The sequence below is a fragment of the Phaethon aethereus genome (assembly GCF_964289735.1).
Source record: "Phaethon aethereus genome assembly, chromosome: 9".
Lineage (NCBI taxonomy): Eukaryota > Metazoa > Chordata > Aves > Phaethontiformes > Phaethontidae > Phaethon > Phaethon aethereus.
In genome coordinates this window covers 20,394,353-20,414,462 of record NC_138585.1, presented here as the reverse complement: position 1 = coordinate 20,414,462, position 20,110 = coordinate 20,394,353, and the positions used below count along the sequence as shown (strand labels likewise).

At 41.8% G+C, this 20,110-nt stretch overlaps 3 protein-coding genes across 3 annotated transcripts in view; 2 read left to right on the top strand and 1 right to left on the bottom strand.

The window, feature by feature from the left end:
• Positions 1-958: 958 nt before the first annotated feature.
• Positions 959-6,855, bottom strand: MRPL47 (mitochondrial ribosomal protein L47; the record flags this gene model as incomplete). The annotated part of the gene is made up of 7 exons (XM_082003904.1): positions 959-1,076; positions 1,524-1,619; positions 3,027-3,157; positions 4,476-4,572; positions 5,338-5,398; positions 5,980-6,125; positions 6,755-6,855. The coding sequence occupies 7 exons, from the start codon at positions 6,853-6,855 to the stop codon at positions 959-961; spliced, it is 750 nt and encodes a 249-aa protein (XP_081860030.1).
• Positions 6,856-7,019: 164 nt separating this feature from the next.
• On the top strand, positions 7,020-11,789 carry NDUFB5 (NADH:ubiquinone oxidoreductase subunit B5; the record flags this gene model as incomplete). Its single annotated transcript, XM_082003631.1, has 6 exons — positions 7,020-7,146; positions 7,788-7,876; positions 8,782-8,848; positions 9,625-9,686; positions 10,708-10,814; positions 11,669-11,789. 6 exons carry the CDS (start codon positions 7,020-7,022, stop codon positions 11,787-11,789), a joined length of 573 nt encoding a protein of 190 aa, XP_081859757.1.
• A 4,103-nt stretch (positions 11,790-15,892) lies between these two features.
• Positions 15,893-20,110, top strand: part of USP13 (ubiquitin specific peptidase 13) — a gene marked incomplete at both ends in the record, with an annotated part of 37,513 nt that continues 33,295 nt past the window's right edge. Inside the window, 2 exons of the mRNA XM_082003471.1 lie at positions 15,893-16,045; positions 19,972-20,089. Of these exons, the coding sequence (XP_081859597.1) occupies positions 15,893-16,045; positions 19,972-20,089 (271 nt within the window). The remainder of the gene's footprint in view (positions 16,046-19,971; positions 20,090-20,110) is intronic.

Below are 20,110 nucleotides of genomic sequence, written 5' to 3'. Positions count from 1 at the left end.
TTTGGTTTCTCCTCATGAATTAACTATGCATTTTAAGCTTTCCTTCTGTGTCATGTGCTTAGGTTTCATTATGTCTAATCAACTTCTATCTTAAAAGAATTACAGTACAATAGTAGTATCTGTGAATGTTCTAGCAACATATGGAGAGCAAAGCACTTTCTGAAGCTTTCTCACTCCTGTAAAGAGTTTCTGTTTAAGAAGTGGGTATTTTGTATGACGCAGAGGAGTACCTGAGGGTCAAGGTGATGGAGGCAGATAGACATATCTCCTACACTTTTAGTTCCCTTGGAGTTGCCCCTGGTTTATCAGATTATATTGCATAGCATGTTTGCTTCCTAGAAAAGTAGTTATGACTTTATTTTAAATTTCTATACAACCTCATCTGAAGGTTAAAAGCTTAGGTATGTATCTAGGTATAAAGACTGCACTGTTAAGAGTTCACGTGCTAAATACTTCATAATTTCTACAGCAGGGAGAAAGTTCCTCGTAGCAGACTGAAGGGTGTATTTTCCCCATGCTTTGATGTAGAAAACACATGTAACTCAGATAATCAGGGGAAAAAAGGCTATTATGTGAGCTTCAGAGGCTCTCAGGTTTCTGTCTGGTTTTAATGCATATTTGTTAAACTAAACCAGGTAAATATTATCCCTACGATTTATACTTTTATCTGGCAGTCAGTTGTTGCTTTTGACTGTTACTAATGTATGTATCACTTTCATAATAGCTGGTTAATACATTGTTTTGTAAGTGTTTCTAGAAGCAACCGTTAGGATTAATTTGAGTTATGCACCAAAGCTGCTTTTTAATTCCAGATCAAAGTTTAATTTAGGTCAAATGTGGGATTAAAAAAAAAGAAGAGGGAGATGCTCAGTCAAGTTGTTCGCTGGTTTCAGAACATGTTTCATGTTCCAGTCACAAGGATACTTGGCCCGCTGTTTGCAGTTCTCGTCCAGCAGCTTTACTGACTCTGAGATTTTACAGCAAGGTGAGGGAACTTCCTTTTCAAGACCTTCTGCCTCGTCTTCTCTAGGTTTTGCCTTCTTGCCCTTCTACATAAAGATTTTTCAAGTCTGAGCCTGAAATAAAGAAGTCAGTGTGGTTAATTTCAAGGTAGTTTGTAACATGCTTAATTAGCTCAGACCCCTAATTAATTAGAGGCTCCCAGTGATTAACAACTTCAGTATTAATTTGCTTTCGATAAACACAAATACCTGCAAAGCCAACTATTTTTTTCCCTTCTGCTTTTGAATTCTACAAAAATTCAACCTTTGGGAGGATCTTAGGTATGCTGCATGTAAAATGACTTACAATGTGACTTCACAGATAACAGGTCTTTTAATAATTAAGATGGGAACAGAAAAAAAACCAGAGCTAGCTGTAATTTTTAAAAAGCCTTCTTTTCAGTCTACTAGCTGTAAAAGTAACAAAACAGGATTACTACTATTTTTTTTTCCTTGCAAAGTGGAATGAGGACTGAGGAACAGATCAGAAAATAAAATTCAGTGTCAAAAAAATCTTTTTACCTGATGAAGTGATTCACATGAGGTAAGTAATAGAATTTCCTCCTTTTATACTTTTTGTTCAAGTACCATGGTATTGGCCATTCCTTATAAGTGTACCTGTAAAGATGGATAAAAGTGATTAGAGAACATAGACTTTTTGTCTTCATTCTTGGATTCTACCAGTTACACTTGGTTACAGTAAGGTGATAAAGTGGCCTGACTGGTAGATTGCAGAACTTGCATGTGGGTACTTACTTTGAGCTCTATTGCTGGCTTGGTTTGTAACTCTACATCTCACACATAGCTCCGTGTCCTTCTGTAGAAGGACGTTTGAATAGAGGGCCCATATAGATAGTGATTCTTTGCATTTTTATTTTAAAGTTACTTCTTCATAAGAAAACTTTCAACAGCTGATGTGAACAAACTGTGGATGAAGAAAGTTTTGTTTCTACTACAATTTTCTTTTAAATGCCCATGTTTGAATGTCATGTCAAGTGCAAATCTGCCTGAACATAAGGTTTTCCCTCTAAATACAGACTATTATTTCTGTTTGGGGTTTCTCTTGCGTAGGGGCTGCACAGATGGCTTGTGCTGACTTACCTACAGACTCCAGTGCATCCAGATTGTCTCAAACCTACTATTAGTGTATTGCAGAGTTTCTGCATGTGCTTAAAGACCACTTCATGTCATCTGCCCCTTTTTCCCTGCTTTAACTGAGGACTGAACTACATATATAGGCAAACCCTGCTTGGAAACACTGTCCACAAAGAAGAAAGAGGTGTACAGAAGCCTTATTCCTAGAGATGTAAATCTAGTGGTTAGTGCATTTAGTACTCTGCTGATTTATATTTAACAGGTAAACAAACAGGTTAACAATTCAAAATTCACCATTATTATAAGGTGGGACCTTCTCTTAGCTCCACAGTTAAGAGTGTAGATGAGTACTGTAATTGTTTCAGATGCCAATATGATTGAGGGTAAAATACTGGTTAATGAAATAGCCTGCCAGAGCCTTCAGCATCATCACCTGAAATTACAGATTACTGAAAATATCTGGGCAATCAATAATTCTAAAGGTAGCAGCTTCTAAGTCAAATATCTACCAAGACTAGTAGGGTATTCCAGTGGATGTTTATGTGGTCCCATGCGATACTCTGGGTAGTGCAGTCAGTTGTCCCTCAATATCTGGATTTTACATTATAGCTAGGGAAGTCCAGACGGTGCAACTTGAACAGTACTCCCTCGTTCATTCACATGGTACAGACATCCTCTGAGCATAGAAATCATATTAGCTACATAGAACTGATTGCGTTATAGAGTTTTCACTGAATTATTTAGCAGCAATTATATCCACATTAAACAAAAAACAAAAGTCAAGAAGCACCTGAATGCTGCCCAGAAAACACCTTCCTTTCTCTACAGTGTACGCATCCTTTCTTGATTAGATTAGATAAGGATTTTTTGGTAAAGAGACATGCCACAAGAAAAATTCACACATATGAAAAAGAAAGCTCTTTTCCATACCAGTAGGTGCGTCCTAGGAAGTCATGTCTCCACTCGCCAGGTACAGGTTTTTCATGGCCAGTTTGTAAAAGCCTCAAAGCAATTTCTCTTTCTCTGACAACCAAGTCTATATTTTTCATAGATTTTTCTACCTGGAAAGAGGAAATAGATTCAGGATGAGCCAACAAAACACAACGTTGACAATTAAAGATCTCAAATGAAGATCTAAGGCAAAATATAAATGAAAAGCAAATGTAAAATGCAGTAGGAGTTCCATCATGAGTAATCTCATAGTTGGGGACTGAGTGAAACAGCAGAACTGTCCCTGTGCACTAGAACAGTAAAGAATGGGTGCTTAACAAAAACTAACTTACAAGTAGAAGAGAGATGAAGTAACAGACAGTCTGAATATTCATTAAAGACTACCTGGCTAATACATAAAGTCAGATCTAAGGCTGATGCTACAAGTATAGAAAGCTCTGAGGCAGGAAGAAAGTTGGAGAAGCAAATAGAAGATATGCTGTATGTATTTCTGTCAGATGGTTTGTAACAGCTGCTTGTTGTTCTAATTTGCACTTGAGGCTGTGACCAGACTCCACAATGCCAGTTGGCTGATGAAGAAGCTGCCTCGACCAAACTATGACACTCAAGGTGAAGGTTTTTAGTCAGGTCTGCCACATAATACTACTGCAACATAATATTACTGCAACACACAGATGGTTTTTCTCTAATTTATTGCATCTTCTCTGATTTTTAAGTACAGTGACAAAACGGCAAGAGTAGGAGACCAAATCCTGTCTGACACAAAAAACAGAGATGATAATGCAGTTGCATGTAATGGCAAATATACAGTTAAATGATAAACCATGCAAAGAAATTCAGAGGAACAATGTAAAGGTCAGACTTTTCCCAAATTAATGTGGATAAACAGAGGGGTATAAGAATATCTTTCATGTCAAACAGATAGATTATTTAACGGGCCAGTGAAGGTGTGGATTTCCATCAGTGAGACATAAGCATAGACATGGCAGTTGATTCAGAAGTAAATGATATTTTCAATGGTAAAAATACTGAGGAAAGAATTTAATAAATTAGTTGCAGAATGACAATTACCAAAAGGAGGAGATGGCAAAAGTGAGCACAGCAAAGAGCCAAAGGGCAGAATTTTGGAGAAGACAATGTCAGGCAAGAAGCTGGCGAAAGTTAAGTAGATAAAGTTTGTGAAGGATTTACTACGAACTTTCTAGAAATCTTCTAGTGCAGTTTCAGGGCACGAAGATGGCAAAGTATTTCTTAACATTGTAGCAGGTGGAGAGGCCTTTCCCACAATGTTGCTTGAGCACAGTGTGTTTACACTAAAAATCAGGGAAATATTTAAAAAAATGGTCTTTCAAGAAGTTTCCAAATACTTCACCTCTCACTCAGCAATTTTACTTAAAGTTATATTTTTAGCTAGTATGAAAAAGTTACCTTTTCTAATCGTTCTGGACTTGGCATAGGCCTGAGTTGTCTTTTTGATTCTTGCTCTAAAGTTAAAAGCATGTTTTTTTCCTTCAGGAGGACATACCTAGAGCAGAAAGCATAATACTTCAAAAATAATTTCTAGATGCATTGGCAATTATTATCACAACCCTGCTGGACAGAGCACGTATAACCCCATATCCTGTACCTGCTAGCTTCCTAGAAAGGAGCAAAGGCTGCTCAACTGGAACGAGCCCAGAGGTGGGCAGGGGAGGGCTGACGTACGTAGGTCACACACAGACAGGCTGAGGCAGACGGGTTTACTTAACTGGGAATAAAGAAGGCTAAGGAGGGTAGGGTTAACGCTAAGTAGTCTTCCACTACCTGACAGAGACAGACTCTTCTTACAGGTGTACACCAAAAGGACAAGATATAGCAAGGGAAAAACTATTCACAGTAATAATTAAGTACTAGTTTAGCCCTGGCATGGGTTGCCTACAGTAGTGATGGAATCTCCATCCCCAAAGGCTTTCAAAATCAACTTTAGTGGTTAACCCCACCAGAGGTCACTTACAACCAAGTCCATCCTGCAGTTCGAACAACCCTCAAAGGGCTCAAACTCAACCTCTTCGTACCAAACCTGAACCCTTTGTACTGGATACAACTATCACACAGCCACCTGCAGTGCAGCTTTCGTGTTCTGAGCCGTACCAGAACTCAGGCTGCTTCAGGCCCAAAGCAGGCTTAATTAAGCATGTAGTACTGTATGGCAGACTAAATTTATCAGCTAATAAGTTCACTAGCCACATTTTAATGAAATACACAGAGCTGCTTTGAAAGAAAAGAAGCTACTTCACTAAAACTTACTTACCAAAGTTTGTGCAAGTCTTCACTACTCTTGCCCCTTAGCTGCTTTATATTCCATGCATCCCCTGTAAAAAAAAAAACACATTTAATAGAACAAAGCTCTCTTATTCTGAAAAAAAGTGCTTCTATTAGCAGGCTCAGCTGACTCCATGGAAAAAGGATAATTTTTTTTTTTTTTTTTAAATACTACCTCTTGGAAAGCTATCCGTGTGGATATTCAGCTTTGCTTTGAATATGCAAGTACATTAAAAAGGCAGTGACGTGTACTGTTTGTGTTTGCAAAAGGCTGGGAGCAGGGAAAGCTGTAAGATGAATCTTTACACTGAAGTATTTTTCTTCCGTGGTACTGTGTATTTCATCAAAGAACATCTCTTCTGTGATACACTCTCACTTAAGAGTCACACAGAGGATTTACAGCAAAATCTTTTGCTGCATAATAGTTATTTGCTTTCATAAATACAGAATACACTGAAAAAATAAAATAAACAGGCATGAAACGCAGAAGTATATTTATGTGTATATATATATAAAAAAGATAAACTTTATGTAGCTGTAAATAGTTTCTATAATGCAAAAGAATAGGTCAGGTATCCGCTGACCGCAAGTGGCTCAAAGATCACTACCAGAAATGCTAAATGTGACTCACCAGACTTTACTGTTTTTTCTCCCCAGTTTCTTGGATCATCAAAAAACTCCTCCAGGCCTTTCCGAGACAAAGTAGTATGCAGAAACTTCAACTGTTGGAGGGGCTCAACTTTTGCCAGGTTCTTGTGGAATAGGTTCACTGTCAATCTGCATAAAAATTAAAAGGCAAACTATATATGATAGGAAAAAATAACATTCAGATAAAAGGAGAATGTTTCTTTCATTCATAAAGGCACAGCTCTTACAGACAGGCAAATACCACAGTCTAGGAGGAAAAGGCATGGGTTCAGGTCTTCATAAAAATGTCATCTCAGTGTTGTTTCCTCCTCTACCCCATGTCTCATCTAATTATCATTTATCTATACTTAGAGATAAATAACAATTTCAAAGTTAAAGTAATAAGTTTGAGTTACAGTGTATAAGAATACATCCTCCTACGCTGACTTTAACTAAACGACAAAAGCAGTAAAAACACAGTATAAGCACAAAAAAAAGCCCCACGCTGGAAGCATAATAGCTGCAAAACAGAAAAGTGCACAGAGAAACGCTTCATACTGCGCTTATGACACACTACACCTTACACCCTAGGCCGCTCTGCTGCCCACAGCCGAGGTTTCTGCCAGGACACCAGACAGCCTGCCTCCCGCTAGCGCGGAACGGGAAGGCCGCGAAAGGCGGCTCTCCCCCCTCCCGGGAACCACACTACGGCCTGCAATGCACTGCATGCCCACCCCAACCGGTTCCCGAGCCTTCGCTTGCCCCAGCCCAGTGCCTACCCGGGGAGGCCGACAGCCGACGAGCCCAGTCGCGCTCCTGACAACCGCAGCGCACCCGTCAAGCGCCGACACAGGACACCCACCGCCACGGCGGCCGCCATGACACCCACCGCCCCTCCCACAATGCCTGGCGCAACTGACGGCGTGCCGTGAGGGCGCCGGAAGGAGCGTGCAGGATTTGCCCTTTTCCAAGATGGCGGTTGCCTAGCTTCAACCCGCCGCGGAGAGTGGTGCCATCGGCCCCGCCCCCGCGCCAGTTCCAGCTATGGCGGCCATGAGCTCGCTGCTCCGGGCAGCGGCTTCCTGGGGAGCGCGGCGGGCGGCGAGTGGTGCAGCGGGCGGCGCTCGCCTCCCCTGGCTCGCCGGGGCCGCCCGCTTCCCTGGCACCGTCGGTAGGGCCTCGGCGGCGGGAATGAGGGGGCGGGTGTGCGAGGGGCGAGGTGACCTTGGGGAGCGGAGGAGAGGTGCCCTCCCGAGGAGAGGGGCGCGGGAGGCCGCGGGGCTGCCGCCTCAGGGGACTTCGCCCACCGCGGCCGGTGCGAGGCGGGCGCCGCGTCGGCGCCCCGGCTCGGGGTGGTCGGTGGGCTCGGGCCTTTCTCCGCTACCCGAGCTCTGGGGCTGCGGCGGGGAACGCCCTCGGGGCGGGCAAGGTGTACCGCCGTTCCTCCGAGAAACCGCATCTCTGGGGCAGAACACGGATCGAAACTGGCGGGAGGCCGAACTGCCCCACATACTAATCCGTGAATTTACATGGCCCTGTATAATGACATTCCGTGATTTAATTGTTGGGACTTCTGGTAGAAATAGATCTACATCTACAGCTAGAAGAAAAATAGGTTCATTCTAGCAAAATAGGCAATTAGCTCGGGCAGGCTTTTAGGAACACTGATATCCTCCAGAGAACCAGCTTGTAACTACTCGGCCACTGTTGTATGCTGCTGGGTTTTTTTGCCCCCTATGTTTGTTGTTGACCTTATCCTGGTACAATCACCAACGGGAGAAAAAAACCATAATACTTTCGTTCAATTTTCAGCTCCTGTAAGACACAGCAGCGGCCATGGGAAGAGAATGTTTATTATCAAGGCAACAAGTTTTTATGATACTCGATTTCTGAACTTGTTGGTGAGTTACAAATTCATTGCATTCAGCATAACACATCCCTTGCAAATGGTGTGAGTGTCTAAAATACAATTTTCTCTATTGTTTATGTAACAGCGTCTAAAATGTGATTGGCACTACTCACATAAACAAGAATTTTCAGTCTTCCTCCTAAAGATTTTTTTGTTACATGTTGTAACATCAGGGCCAGGTGAAGTAAAAAGGTACAAGGTCGACTAAATGGCAAAGATCACGATAGGTACTTAAAGTAATGCTGTAGTAGCATTCTTAAATTATGTGTCTGTGTTCACATACACGTAACCTACAAAAGCTTTCCACTCTGTCCTCCTTTTTAAAACATATTAGGTTACTCTTCTGCAGGGTTTGCCTTCAGTTACCTAAACCACTAACGCCAGAGATTAGACTCAGGAAGCCTGACCCAAGTTCAAACCTTGAAAAAGCAAGGTTTCAGTTGAAGCCTATTATGATAGAACTCCCTTCGTGCAATCCAGCTTCCCTTATCTGTCTTCCACAGTTACCAAAGCCAGTGATGGTTGTATTTGGGTGAGGTTCTATTGCATTGGTGTCAGTGCCTCACTGCAGTTAACCGCTGAAGCCGGTCACCACAAGATGCTGCGACAGCGCTCAGGGGAAGCATTACTGCCTGCTTTTGCAGAGACTGACCTCTCCGGTAGACTGAAAGCTGAAACTAAATGGACTGACATGGTGTCGCTGTTTCTGTATTCCAGTTTGTTAATTAACTCATATTAAGCAGCGATCTGTCTTTACATACAACATCCCTAGCTAACCTATGAATGCAAATCCAAGAATTATTGGCTGTTACATCATTTTCAGACCAACTTCATCTAAATTTTGTCAGGCTTCTGAGTTTCCCATACTGCTTCTTTTTCTTTTTATCCCCTATACAGAGATTCTATATATTTCTGACAGGAATACCAGCGGCACTATTCATAACGTATGTCAACATCTTCATTGGTGAGTGCTGTGTCATGACTAAGCTAAGTACACAGTCAAAATTACTAAATGGAGACTAAGCATGCCGGATAGAACAAAGAGATCTTTTAAGGCTTACTCTTTGGAAGGCCATGAAGTAGGCCTAACAGTTACAGTAATATTGTGTAAGTACATAGAAGAAGATGTTCCCAGGATTTTTATTTCTCTGTAGTTGTTGCTTTTTTTAAAAAAGCTTTCCATATTTTTAAAAATTGAAAAAATTCCATCTTTTGACAGTCTTTCAAACATCAGTGAGGTTTTGTGAACAGTTTCTTCTGTATCCACATGAGGGGTCTGTATTACCGTGTTTTACATAATCCTTTAAGAAGGCTGCATACACTGCAGCTGTTGCTTTGTATCTAGCAAAAAAAGCCAAAATTTTGCTTGGCAATATGTGTTTTAAATCTACTACTGTAATAATATGAAATTAATCTAATAAAGAAATTAGGAAAAATCCATGCTTTCAGCTCATATATTTTAAAGGGCATTTCTGTGGACTTGATTTCAGTTATTTCTTCTGTATAGCTGCTAATTGCACCCTTTTGTTGTGTGGCTTAAAGTCTTTGAGCTGGATACATGTAGTGTGAAGTGTCTGGGAAAATTACAAGTCCAATTTTTCTGTCTAGAGCTTCAGATTGAGGGATTAAGTACACTCCTGTGAAATAATGATCTTTTCCTAATGTGAAAGGCAGAATATAAAGTACTTAAAAAAAAAAACAAACTTGAATTAAAATTTCCTCTCTTCCTTTCCTTGTCAGGTGAAGCTGAACTTGCAGAGATTCCTGAAGGTTATACACCAGAGTACTGGGAATACTATAAAGTGAGTGTAGCATACAAGAGGGTGGCATGTTATGGACAGCCTTCCTCTTGATGATACTTTTGGGAGTAAAATGTGTCAAGTATAACGAGGACGGCCATGTCCCTGCCACTGGGTATCAGTCTAGTAGAACTCGGAATTGTGCAATTATGATTTTGGTAAACATTTTTGTCAGCTTTATGGAACATGCGTGTTGCCGTAGGAAGTGCTGTTTATTGACACAAGTAGATGCAAATAATCTGTAACTTTATGCAAGTAAACTGCTGAAGCTAAATGCCAAGAATTCTTCTATAATGTTCCTTAACAGTAGGATTCCTAGCATGCAGTTTTTGTCTCTGGTTCTCGCACTGGAACTACAACATCCTAAGATATTGGAGTTTAAAGTGACATTACTTTCTTTTGTATTGTTGGCTAGCATTGTTTCAAAGTCCAACATCACGCATGCTTTTAGACCTAGAATTGAAGGTTTTTATAGTCGGAAACTCAAGGTTATACTTTTTTCATTTCATTGTATTTTCTTAAAATTAGTCCCTAGCTGCTTGCAGCAAGCACTTCATTTTTGATAGGAAGTAACTGAATTCAACAATAGTATTATGACTGATCCAACTCATTTAGACTTTTGTTCCTATTGAAATGACCACTATGTGGAAGCAAAACTTTAAAACATTACTGATTACGGTAAGAGGTTTGGAGTCCAGTTCTGTGATTACAGTGGCAGTTTAAGGAACTTTACTTCAACAGAAAGAAAATAAATTGCATACCTTCTATTAACTTTTAATTTTGCTACAGAATAGTCCTCTGCAGGTTCACCTGGTGTTAAAAATGGCAAAAGAAATACAGCTTTTTAGGGTTCTGATCTTACAAATAGTTGAGCATGTTTTTAACTTTAATATAATGGTTTGAATGGCAACACCCATAGCATTGATGAGATGTTTTCAAGACTGGGAACATGCAGTATGATTTAGTTGCGATGACATTTCTACTTGGAAACTGCATGAATAATCTCTGCTTTTATATTTTCTAGCACCCTATAAGTCGCTGGATAGCTCGTTACCTCCTTGACCCCCCTGAAAAGAATTACGAGAAAGAGATGGCTTTTCTTGATGTTGAAGCGAAGAAAGCTGAACTGAGGTATCTTACATAGTTGAAGTGTTTTAAAACACTGATAGATGCTGTAGTGGACTATTTTATTTTGGTTAACATACTGAGTTGGATGCTGACATAGCGCGCTTATTCATGTATCACTTGACCCTGAGTGCTTGCTGCACTGGCTGGTGCCACAGTGGAAGTTACAGTATCTCTAGTCCCTGCCTTCCCAGTATTAAGATTACCAGAAATGGAACCCTCCAATGGCAGTCTTGTAAAATAACAGCGTCTCTTCAAAACAGTTCGTATTTATAAAGGTATAGCTCTGTCTTCCTGCGTTAGGAAATGGACAGCTCCTTTTGCCTCTGCTCATGCTTCTGGCTTAATTGAGTAGCTAAACGACAGTTTACAGGACTGGTCGTGTTCCTTGTTGCTGTTGAAAATTTTGTGAGCAGCAACAACATTGTTGTACTGAGTTTATTCTATACTTACTCAGAGTAAACTGTGGTGGTAGAAGAAATTCTGAGTTCCACGAACTGTTGCTAAGGAGATTAAGACAGCAAAGCTCCTTCTACCATCACATTTACTTGCTTCTATTTATTTTTAGTTGAAAGCTGTATCAAAACTGTCTAGACCTTTATTAATCAAGAACCTGTGACAGAATTCCTGCAAGTATTTTTGTTATCTTTTGTGAGATGACGTGCTGAAAAAAAAATGAAATGGAAGGATGTAATAGCTCATGCTGCAGTTAAAGCCTTCATATTGTGATATTACCTATGTCTCAGTACTACATGCAAACCATAGATGCTAAATTAATTGCTACTGTTAAACATTAATATATGTATGATCAAAACTAATAAACTTCATGTTGAGTGTGACTATTGCTCTTTGTTTTTTAGGCTGATGGAATTGGAGGCGCGTAGACTGATGAGACACAGAGGAGATGGACCTTGGTATCATTATGAAACACCTGATAAAAACCTTATTGACAATTCTATGAAATCCACACCTGACAATTAAACAATTTTAAGACAGTATGCATGGTCTTAAATGCATACCAACAAATTGTGACTGAGCTATGTAATATACATCCTGTTTGTTCACTGATGGAAATGAATAAAAATAAACAATGTTTGTGTTGATTCTGATAATTTGAAAAAAACCTGTGTGGCAGTTAAGCTCGTATTGCTGTTCACATGGTTAATCAGAGAAGATGCCTTATGTCAGTTGCCAGCAATTACTCCTTTTCTCCAGAACATCCATGTAGAATGGGCTTTGTGAACTAATATATGTGAAACAAGCTGGTAGTATTAGTCTTCACCGTGTGAGTTCTAGGAATTACATTTTTAAATGAAAGGTACAGGAAACAGTAAGGCTTTTTTCTTTCACAGTGCCTTGTGTCAGATAATTTGTGGAAGATGAACCAAGTGAGAAAAAAAAAATCTTTGGAATATTACGATTATATCTACCACTTTAGACAAATACTTTCTTTCTCATTACTTGTAGTCAAACTCATCTTTTGCTATTTTTTCCCCAACTTGCATATTGTTCAACATCTGCTATCATTTTCTCTGCACTATCTAAAAAATTTCTCTCTTTAGATACCTGTTAATACCCTTCATCCCTGATAGTGTCAGCCATGTTGCTTCTTCATTAGTTTTGTCACCAGTTTTAAAATCTTTCCTCTTGTGTATGTGTACTTGTCTGCTCTTTCATTTTCTCCAGCCTCACTTCCTATGTAGTTTGCGGCTGGAAAAGACTTCTTAAAGAGACTCTTAAAAAAACAAACAAAAAAAAAAATCAGAACCCCCTACCAATTTCCAAAGATGACTGACAGATGTCTGTGTAGATCATCCAAAAGGTGTTCTTTCTAGCACATCTTTCTACATTGCTCTGGTTATTCGGTTGTTTGGGGTTTTTTTAATGGTTTGGTTTTAAATGAGGTTTAAAAGCATAACAGGTACCTTTGCTATGATATATGCTTCCTATTGTATATGGTCATAGAACTAAAACAGAGCCACATACTCCCTTTGTGGCAGAAAGGATCTTCATTGATGAAAACAGTGCTCAATAATACGTTGATATTTCATAAAACTCTTGCTGAGGGGTACCTACCATTGTCACACAATTTTAATGTTTTACATATATATCTAGTGACACAGAGAACTGCATGCCAAGTAGTTGTGGGTAAGATAGTCTTTAAAATTGATCTTAACAAGGCTTTGGTTTTACTACCTCAGATATTTCCTGTGTTTTCAGAAGGCAGAATTAAGACAGAAGTGCTTCCCTAAACCTGTGACTGTCTGCACTGTCAGATGTAGAAGTAGAAAGCAAAGGAAAGGTTCTTAAACATTTAAAAGCAAGTGGTGCATAGAAATGCAAGTTTTGGTGATTTTTAGGGGTTTTTATAAGCCTAAGTCTTTCATGTACTCTTGAAAATACCCCCACAGTTCCTAGGCTAAAATCTATGCTCTGTCATGTGAAACTTCTCATGAGAAGGAAGAACCTAAGTGGACAAATATTAAACTAAATATTTTCCTAGTAACTGCTGCATATCTAACAATTTTATCAATATATTCAAGTTACTGATCCTGTTGTTAGAGATCTTACTACTTCCTGTAACAGGCTTATTACGATGAACAAGAGAAGAATAGGAAACTGATTACTGAAGGTTGTTATCAAAGGACTGTTAGATGCCTGAAAAGCAAGGATCAACCAGGGAGAATGGTATAAGCGATATTAATGGGTTTTATGGATCGTCTTATCGCTGCTAGGTGAGATACGATCTTCTGCTGTGTGATTACACAGCTTTTAGTACATAAAAATTTAATTTTTGATATTTGATAGCAAAATTTGATAGCAAAAACTCAAGATGAAAACTTCAAACTTTATGCTCCCAATGCATTTAGCACAGAGAGGCCACGTAAGTGATTTTGGAGGTGGAAATGGTAAACCTTTCTCATAAGATTTAGGGTAACTCAAAGTCTTATTTTCCAGGGTGAATTGGAATGAAAAAGAGTTTATATAAGAACTCAAGTGGAAATGTGCATCCAACTGTTATTAACCAAGAAGAAATTAAGAAATACACAAGGTGAATAAGGCAAGTTGCACCTGAGGACATCCACGCGCATACCTGCCATGCATTTTCAGAACTGTGCAGCTATTTTTCTACAACACTTCTGACAACGGGAACATAGAGGGTACTCTTTATCTGGTACACGTTTACCACTAGAGGGATGTGTTTCCTCAGGTTCCACCGGCCATGGTACTCCTCTGGTTTTAATTCCCTCAAGAGAGTGATGGAAAGTACCTCTCAGTTTGTGACCCTAAATGACCTGTTCATAGTCAGAATTCCCCCTTCTTTAAGGAAATAAACCCAAGTTCTTTAGTAAAACCTGATCATCTGGTGGTTTCACTGTTAAAACATGTAATTTTCTTTATGTTAAGCAACATTCCACAGACTACTATAAGCAAAGACTGCCTCACTTGCTGTTTCCTAGCACTGCCAAACATCAGATAGACTGATTGATTTTGTATCAGTGCTTCGAGTTGTCCTTTTTGTTGGAGTCTATCTTTTAGGTTAGATGGCTTGTGTGTCATCTTACAGCTTTTAGCGTTTACAAAGGCTGAGTTAATCAAAAGAGAAGCCATTAAAAAAGCACAAAGTCTTCTCAGGTAAAACAAATCTGTCTGTTGACCCTGTATGAATTTTTTTTTTTTAATCCAGCATCCAATGATGCTCATGTCTGTTCTCAAGTAGGTCTAAGGCCATTCCATTGTCATTACAGTCTGCCCTCATATTTCACATTGTTCCCAACACTTGATTTTTTCCTAGAAAAAATGCTGAGAACACACTGGACTGGTCTGCTCACTCTCACAGCCTGTATCTTACCTGGATACAAACTTATTTTTCAACTCTGTTGCTGAGATTTTTCTAGAGCCACCTTTTGAAACTTTAATTTTTGTGGTAAAAAGGTGGTTCAGGCAAGGTCACCTCACCTGCTTGGAAGTGGAAGCCTACTCACCTACATTGTACATCTTCATTTTAAATGGATCAGTCATTTCTTTAATCCTGCTGCTGCCAGGCATATGCAATAGTTACTGCCTGAAAAAAAAAAATCAGTATTTTTTCCTTGTAAAGTTACTTCATTCTGTTCTTCCTTCCCCTAACAATATTCTTTCGAAGTGAAAAGCAAAGAGAAACACAGCAAACGCCTCAAAAAAGGCCATCTGAAGCTGAAGTACTGTCCCTCAAGACACGAGGGGCGGGTTTGGCTACCGGCAGTGCCGCGGGCTCCTCAAGGCGCCCCAGACTGCTCTGCTGGCCCTGGCGGGCTACAGACGGCCACAGGCTCCCTCCGAGGCGCCGGGAGACACCCGCTCCCGCCGTTACCCGTCGGCTAGGGACTTCGCAGTCAAACGGCTCGTTTTGGGCACGTGAGGCTACGAAACCCTCGCATCTGAGAAGCAAAATCTATCTGTGGTATTTAATCGCTTAACAAATAAATGAAAGAGCCTGTAGCGGAGTACCGCTGGTGAAAGGGGAACCTGCTCCGAGCTACACAGGGAGACCGGGAGACAAAGCCTCCATCCCCCTCTGATGGGCATTTTCTGGCAGAACGCGTGAACCCGTGCGCGCCGTTCCCCGCCCGCCCCGCTGAGAGCTGCATGACGCCCCCGGCTCCCCCGCGTGCCAGCCGCCGGGCTTCGGCGGGGAAGCGGCGCAGCCGCGCGACGCCGGCTGCCACCTAACGGTCGCCCGTGGCACGCGCGCGGGGCGGGAATCGCCTCAGGAGAGCGGCCCCCGCCGCCGCCCCAGAGCCCACCACCGCCCCCGCAGGCACCTCTCGGTCCCCGCCGCACGACGGACGGGCGGAGGCCGCGGGGGACCGCCGGGCCACCCCCACCGTCCTGCTCCTCCCTCCCGCCCTCGCCGGGACCCCCGAGTGCCGCCGCAGCTGGTGCCGCTCCTGCTGCCATTGGATTAAAAATAGCATCTTCCCTCCCCCTCCCCTCCCCTCGGCTCAGCTCCTGCCGCTGCGCCCTGCCCCGGGCTCGGCTGCCCTCCGCCTCCATTGCCCTCGCACTGCCCGCTCGCCGTCGGCCGGCCGGCCGGAGGGAGCATGCAGCGGGCCGCGCTCTTCAGCGGCGGCGATGCGCAGATGGCCGCCGGGGACCTGGGCGAGCTGCTCGTCCCCTACATGCCCACAATCCGGGTGCCCAAGTCAGGGGACCGGGTCTACAAGACGGAGTGTGCCTTCTCCTACGACTCGCCCGTGAGTGCAGCGAAACCGCCCCCGGCTGCCTCCGCTCCCCCTCCCCGCCGCGGGCTGCCGACCTGCCCTTAGCCGGCGCCCTGCGGCAAAGCCGCCCCTCCTGCGGCCCCTTCCCCGCTGCATCCCCTGCTCTAAGAGCAGCCCCTCGCCCTTTCCCCGGGCCGCTGCCTTCCCCTCAGGCTTCAGAATCTTCCCCCAGCCCGCCCGCTTCCACCTGCCGCAGCTTTCTCTGCAGCCGGGTTTCCTCTCGCCCTCCTCGCCCGGGCTGCAGTGCCTCCCCCGCCACGCGTGGGGGTCGCGGTGGGGTGGGGGCCCTGGCCGGCCCCGCCCCGTGCCCTTGCCCTTCGCGGCCGGTGCGCGGTCTGCTGCGGTCGGGGCTCCTCACGGCGAATCGCAGCCGGCTTGTACGCAGTAGCGGTGTTCGCTCGTTTATTTATTTTTCTCCTGAAGGCTGTCCGAAGTGATTGCTTAGGCCCGGGGATTTTGCGGTTTTGGGGAAACTTTCCTGCCTGATGGGAAATGGGCTCGGGGTGTCGGAGGGCTGCCCGCGACGCCCCCCCCCAGCCCCGGAGCCCTTGTTCTTACTTTCACACTGAGGTAGTAAAAAGGGGCAGTAGCTGGCCTTCTCGCTTGTGTATTCTGGCTGGCAGATGCCAATCGTTTTGCTTTCCTGCTGTCTCGGTGCTCATTCTCCTTTTCAAAATTTTAAGAGAAAGCTTCCAAAGTAAAGGCTCAACCTGAAACTCAGAGTGAAAGTAGTCCTGAAACACTTTCTCTCCCAGGGTTTCGGTTACATCACTGGGCTTCAATGAACTTGTAGTATTTCCCCACTGGCTTGTTTGGTTTGCTGTTAAATGAGTGTTTGATACACTGTAAACTTTCTATGGTGTTCTAGCTGTCTTGCAAAACATCCACAAGCTCCATGTGTTCAGTGGCGCATTTGGGGCCTAACTAATTTTTAACTTTGATAATACTGGAAGACTTCATAAATAGTAATAGTCGATGCTTTTTAAGAAACAGGTGCTTAGAAGTTATGCTTTTTAAACTGAGCTGAAATTTTATTAGAAATTGTTTCTCTACATGAAGCTGAGGTTTCGCAGAGGTGATTGAGCACTCTATATTGATGTTGAAGTCAATGGCAGCAATCAGAAGGAAGCTTAAGGATTTACATTACAGAATATTCAGTGAAAGATATGTTTCAGACAGATTTTTGAATCCGTTGTCCCCCTCGCTTTAATAATTCCTTTTAATACAGAAAATCAAAATTGGTTTTAAAGGTGACTCAGCTGTCTGGTGTTCATCATGTCCTGTTGAACAGAGGTTATTTTTACCCGCACTCTTCAGATCTCAAGTGTCACCCAGCAGCCCTGACTGTACTGGGAGGCGGTCTGATTAAAACTGCCAAATCAGACTCTACTGCAGAGGCGCTAATTGCATTATGTACTTAATAAGGTTTGGGGGGGCTGGAATCATTGTACCACAATCTTTCCTTCAAATTTCTGCTCCGGTGTACACATGGTTGATGATCTTAGTAACATTTTTGGGCTTCCTCAGCATTATGGTTTATAAAAAGTTTCTGTTAACAAGTAGGAAGGGATATTAAATACTGCTACAGATTAAAAAACAGCTAATCACTCTCCACCCATCCCCCAAGCCTCAAGTAAACACAGAAAAATAATATGTTTGAACAAAACATAAAGCATTTGAGTGAAACTCAACAGAAACTATGTATAAAAGTAGCATAATTTCTTTTTTTTTTTTTTCAAAAAACTTTTCATCCTTTTGACTTTATTGGGAGGAAATTTCAGATTTTGGAAAATGTTGCCCTCTGTTGTTAAAGCTTTTTGTTTAAATTACATTGTAGGCATTCACTGGATAAAAGGCTTGGCTGAACCTATGCCGTACCAGCAAAAATAAAACTACTCTCAGTTTCTATTGTTTTTCATGGCTTTTCTGCCCATGCTGCTCCTCAGCTTAGCTGAACAAAAGACTTGTGTCAGATTTTATTTTTTATTCCCAAATAATCTAACAGTTACTTGGATATTGTTTCTAGGATGATGATTCTAAAGGGCAAATGTGTGCTTTCTTCATTTACAAATTGAAAATGTCAAAGCTGTGGTTTTTACAGTCTTTAATTCAGAAGGAAAGTGAAAGGATACGGATAGGTTGTTGCCTTGGCTAAAGGGAGATTTTTATCTCACTTAATGTATGTGTTATATATGCTTTGTATTAGGTTGGTGTAGTGACTTATTTTCTTAGGTTAGCTATGTATGACCCAAGCAAGACTCTTCCTATTGAGGTGTCTGCCTCTTTGAAAAAAGATATGCAATTTTTTTGTTTGTTTTGTTGTAATACTAAAGCAAATGATCAATATTTAAAAAACATTCTCTTGGTTTTATTATCCATGGTAAAATTCCAGATTACATTTTTGGTGGGGGAAGTGTTTTCTCTTGTAAGCTTATTTTTCAGCATTTCCTCACATCTCATTTTGCCATTTTAAATACGATCCTTGTTACAGTTTAACTTCAGCATGTCTCTGTTTGGAGTCAACTCAATGCAAGATGGTTTTTTTCTGTTATTTTTCTTCAATACCAGATCTTCTTTCAGTAGTTTCTTTCATTTACACAGTAAGACTCTCTCTCAAGCTTTACCTTTAATATTTTTTCTTCTCCAAACAAGTTAATTTCCTCACAGAGAAGTGAGGAATTATTACTTTCCCTGTAAGGAAGTGTTGTGGTCTTTAAAATACACTAAAAACCATCAGACCTGTGAGTGTTAGGGTGCAAAGTATTATTATTATTATAGAGAAAGATTCTGTAGAAATTTTGAAAAGGGCAAAGAAGGGTGGGGTGGTCAAAGTCAGAGATGTTCGTGTCAGGGAGTGCCAAAGAAAATGAGGTACTGTGTGTGAGTGGCTCCATCTTTCACTTCAAATTGTGCACAGCTTAACATGGCTGTGAGACCTGGCTTTTGCAGACCTGTTTGTCTCTGTCAGTTGTGTCCTCTTATCTGTATTTGAGCAGACACTTTTGTAGTGTCACTGAAGATCCATGTTGTAATGGATACAGGCAGCTTCACTGATTGTTCTCAAAATGGTTGATGTTCCCTTTCCATGAGTTTTAAATCTTACTTTCTTGGGTGAAGATCTGAGAACAGTGGCACCTTTGTGCTACAGAGAGAGTCATTAGTTGAGAGATTTCAGAAGTGTGAGCTACGAGAGGTACAAATGGATATTCAGTGTATTTTTTCCATGGGGATTAACCATAGCATGATGATCTTGTCAGAAGGGTAGTATTGTTAGAAAGACCACTAAACAGATGAGAAATTCATGTCCTTAGATTTGGCATATTTCCAACAGAACATAACTAGGGTTGGTTTCCAGGAAGTTTTCAGAAACAGGAGGCAAATTTCTGTGCATGTAAGAGCCCTAGTAACACTTCTTAGTTTGCCTGTCTCATAAGATGAGAAATATAGGTCTTTTTATGACTCAATTACTTTTCTGGGTTTTTTGGTGGCTTCTATAAAAACTGTGTTTCCCTTGACAAGGGCTCCTACTCCAGTTAGCTATTGATTCTTTATATGGGAATTGAAAAGGGAAGGAAGGCTGCCTACAAAACACAAGCGCAGCCTTGTGTTGAGTATCGCTCTCTCTAGTGACTTGCCCAGCAGCTATAGTACCTACCGCTTCCCTACAATTTGACGAATGAAATCCTGTACCTCTCATTTTTCAGATCTGATGCGCAGTCCCTCCTGGTGACTGTTTTTCTGTATCTGTGCTGCTGTGACGGAGGTTTCTTCTCTCCTAGTTTGCCTGCTGTGACCTCTCTTCCTCTTTTGGTGGATGAACTTGACTTTGTGTTCTGTAGAATGCAGGAGGCCAAAAGGTTGCATTTATGTAATCTTTTGTTTTCTTATTATTTATATAGAAGTATAGTACTCAGCTGGACATTCCAACTTTTAATGGGACCCTTGTCTCAAAGATCATTTTAGATCAGATGCATCCAAGGGAGAGGCAACAGCTAGAAAAGGGATACAAACTGGAGTGTGAGAAAGGCTTATGCGCCA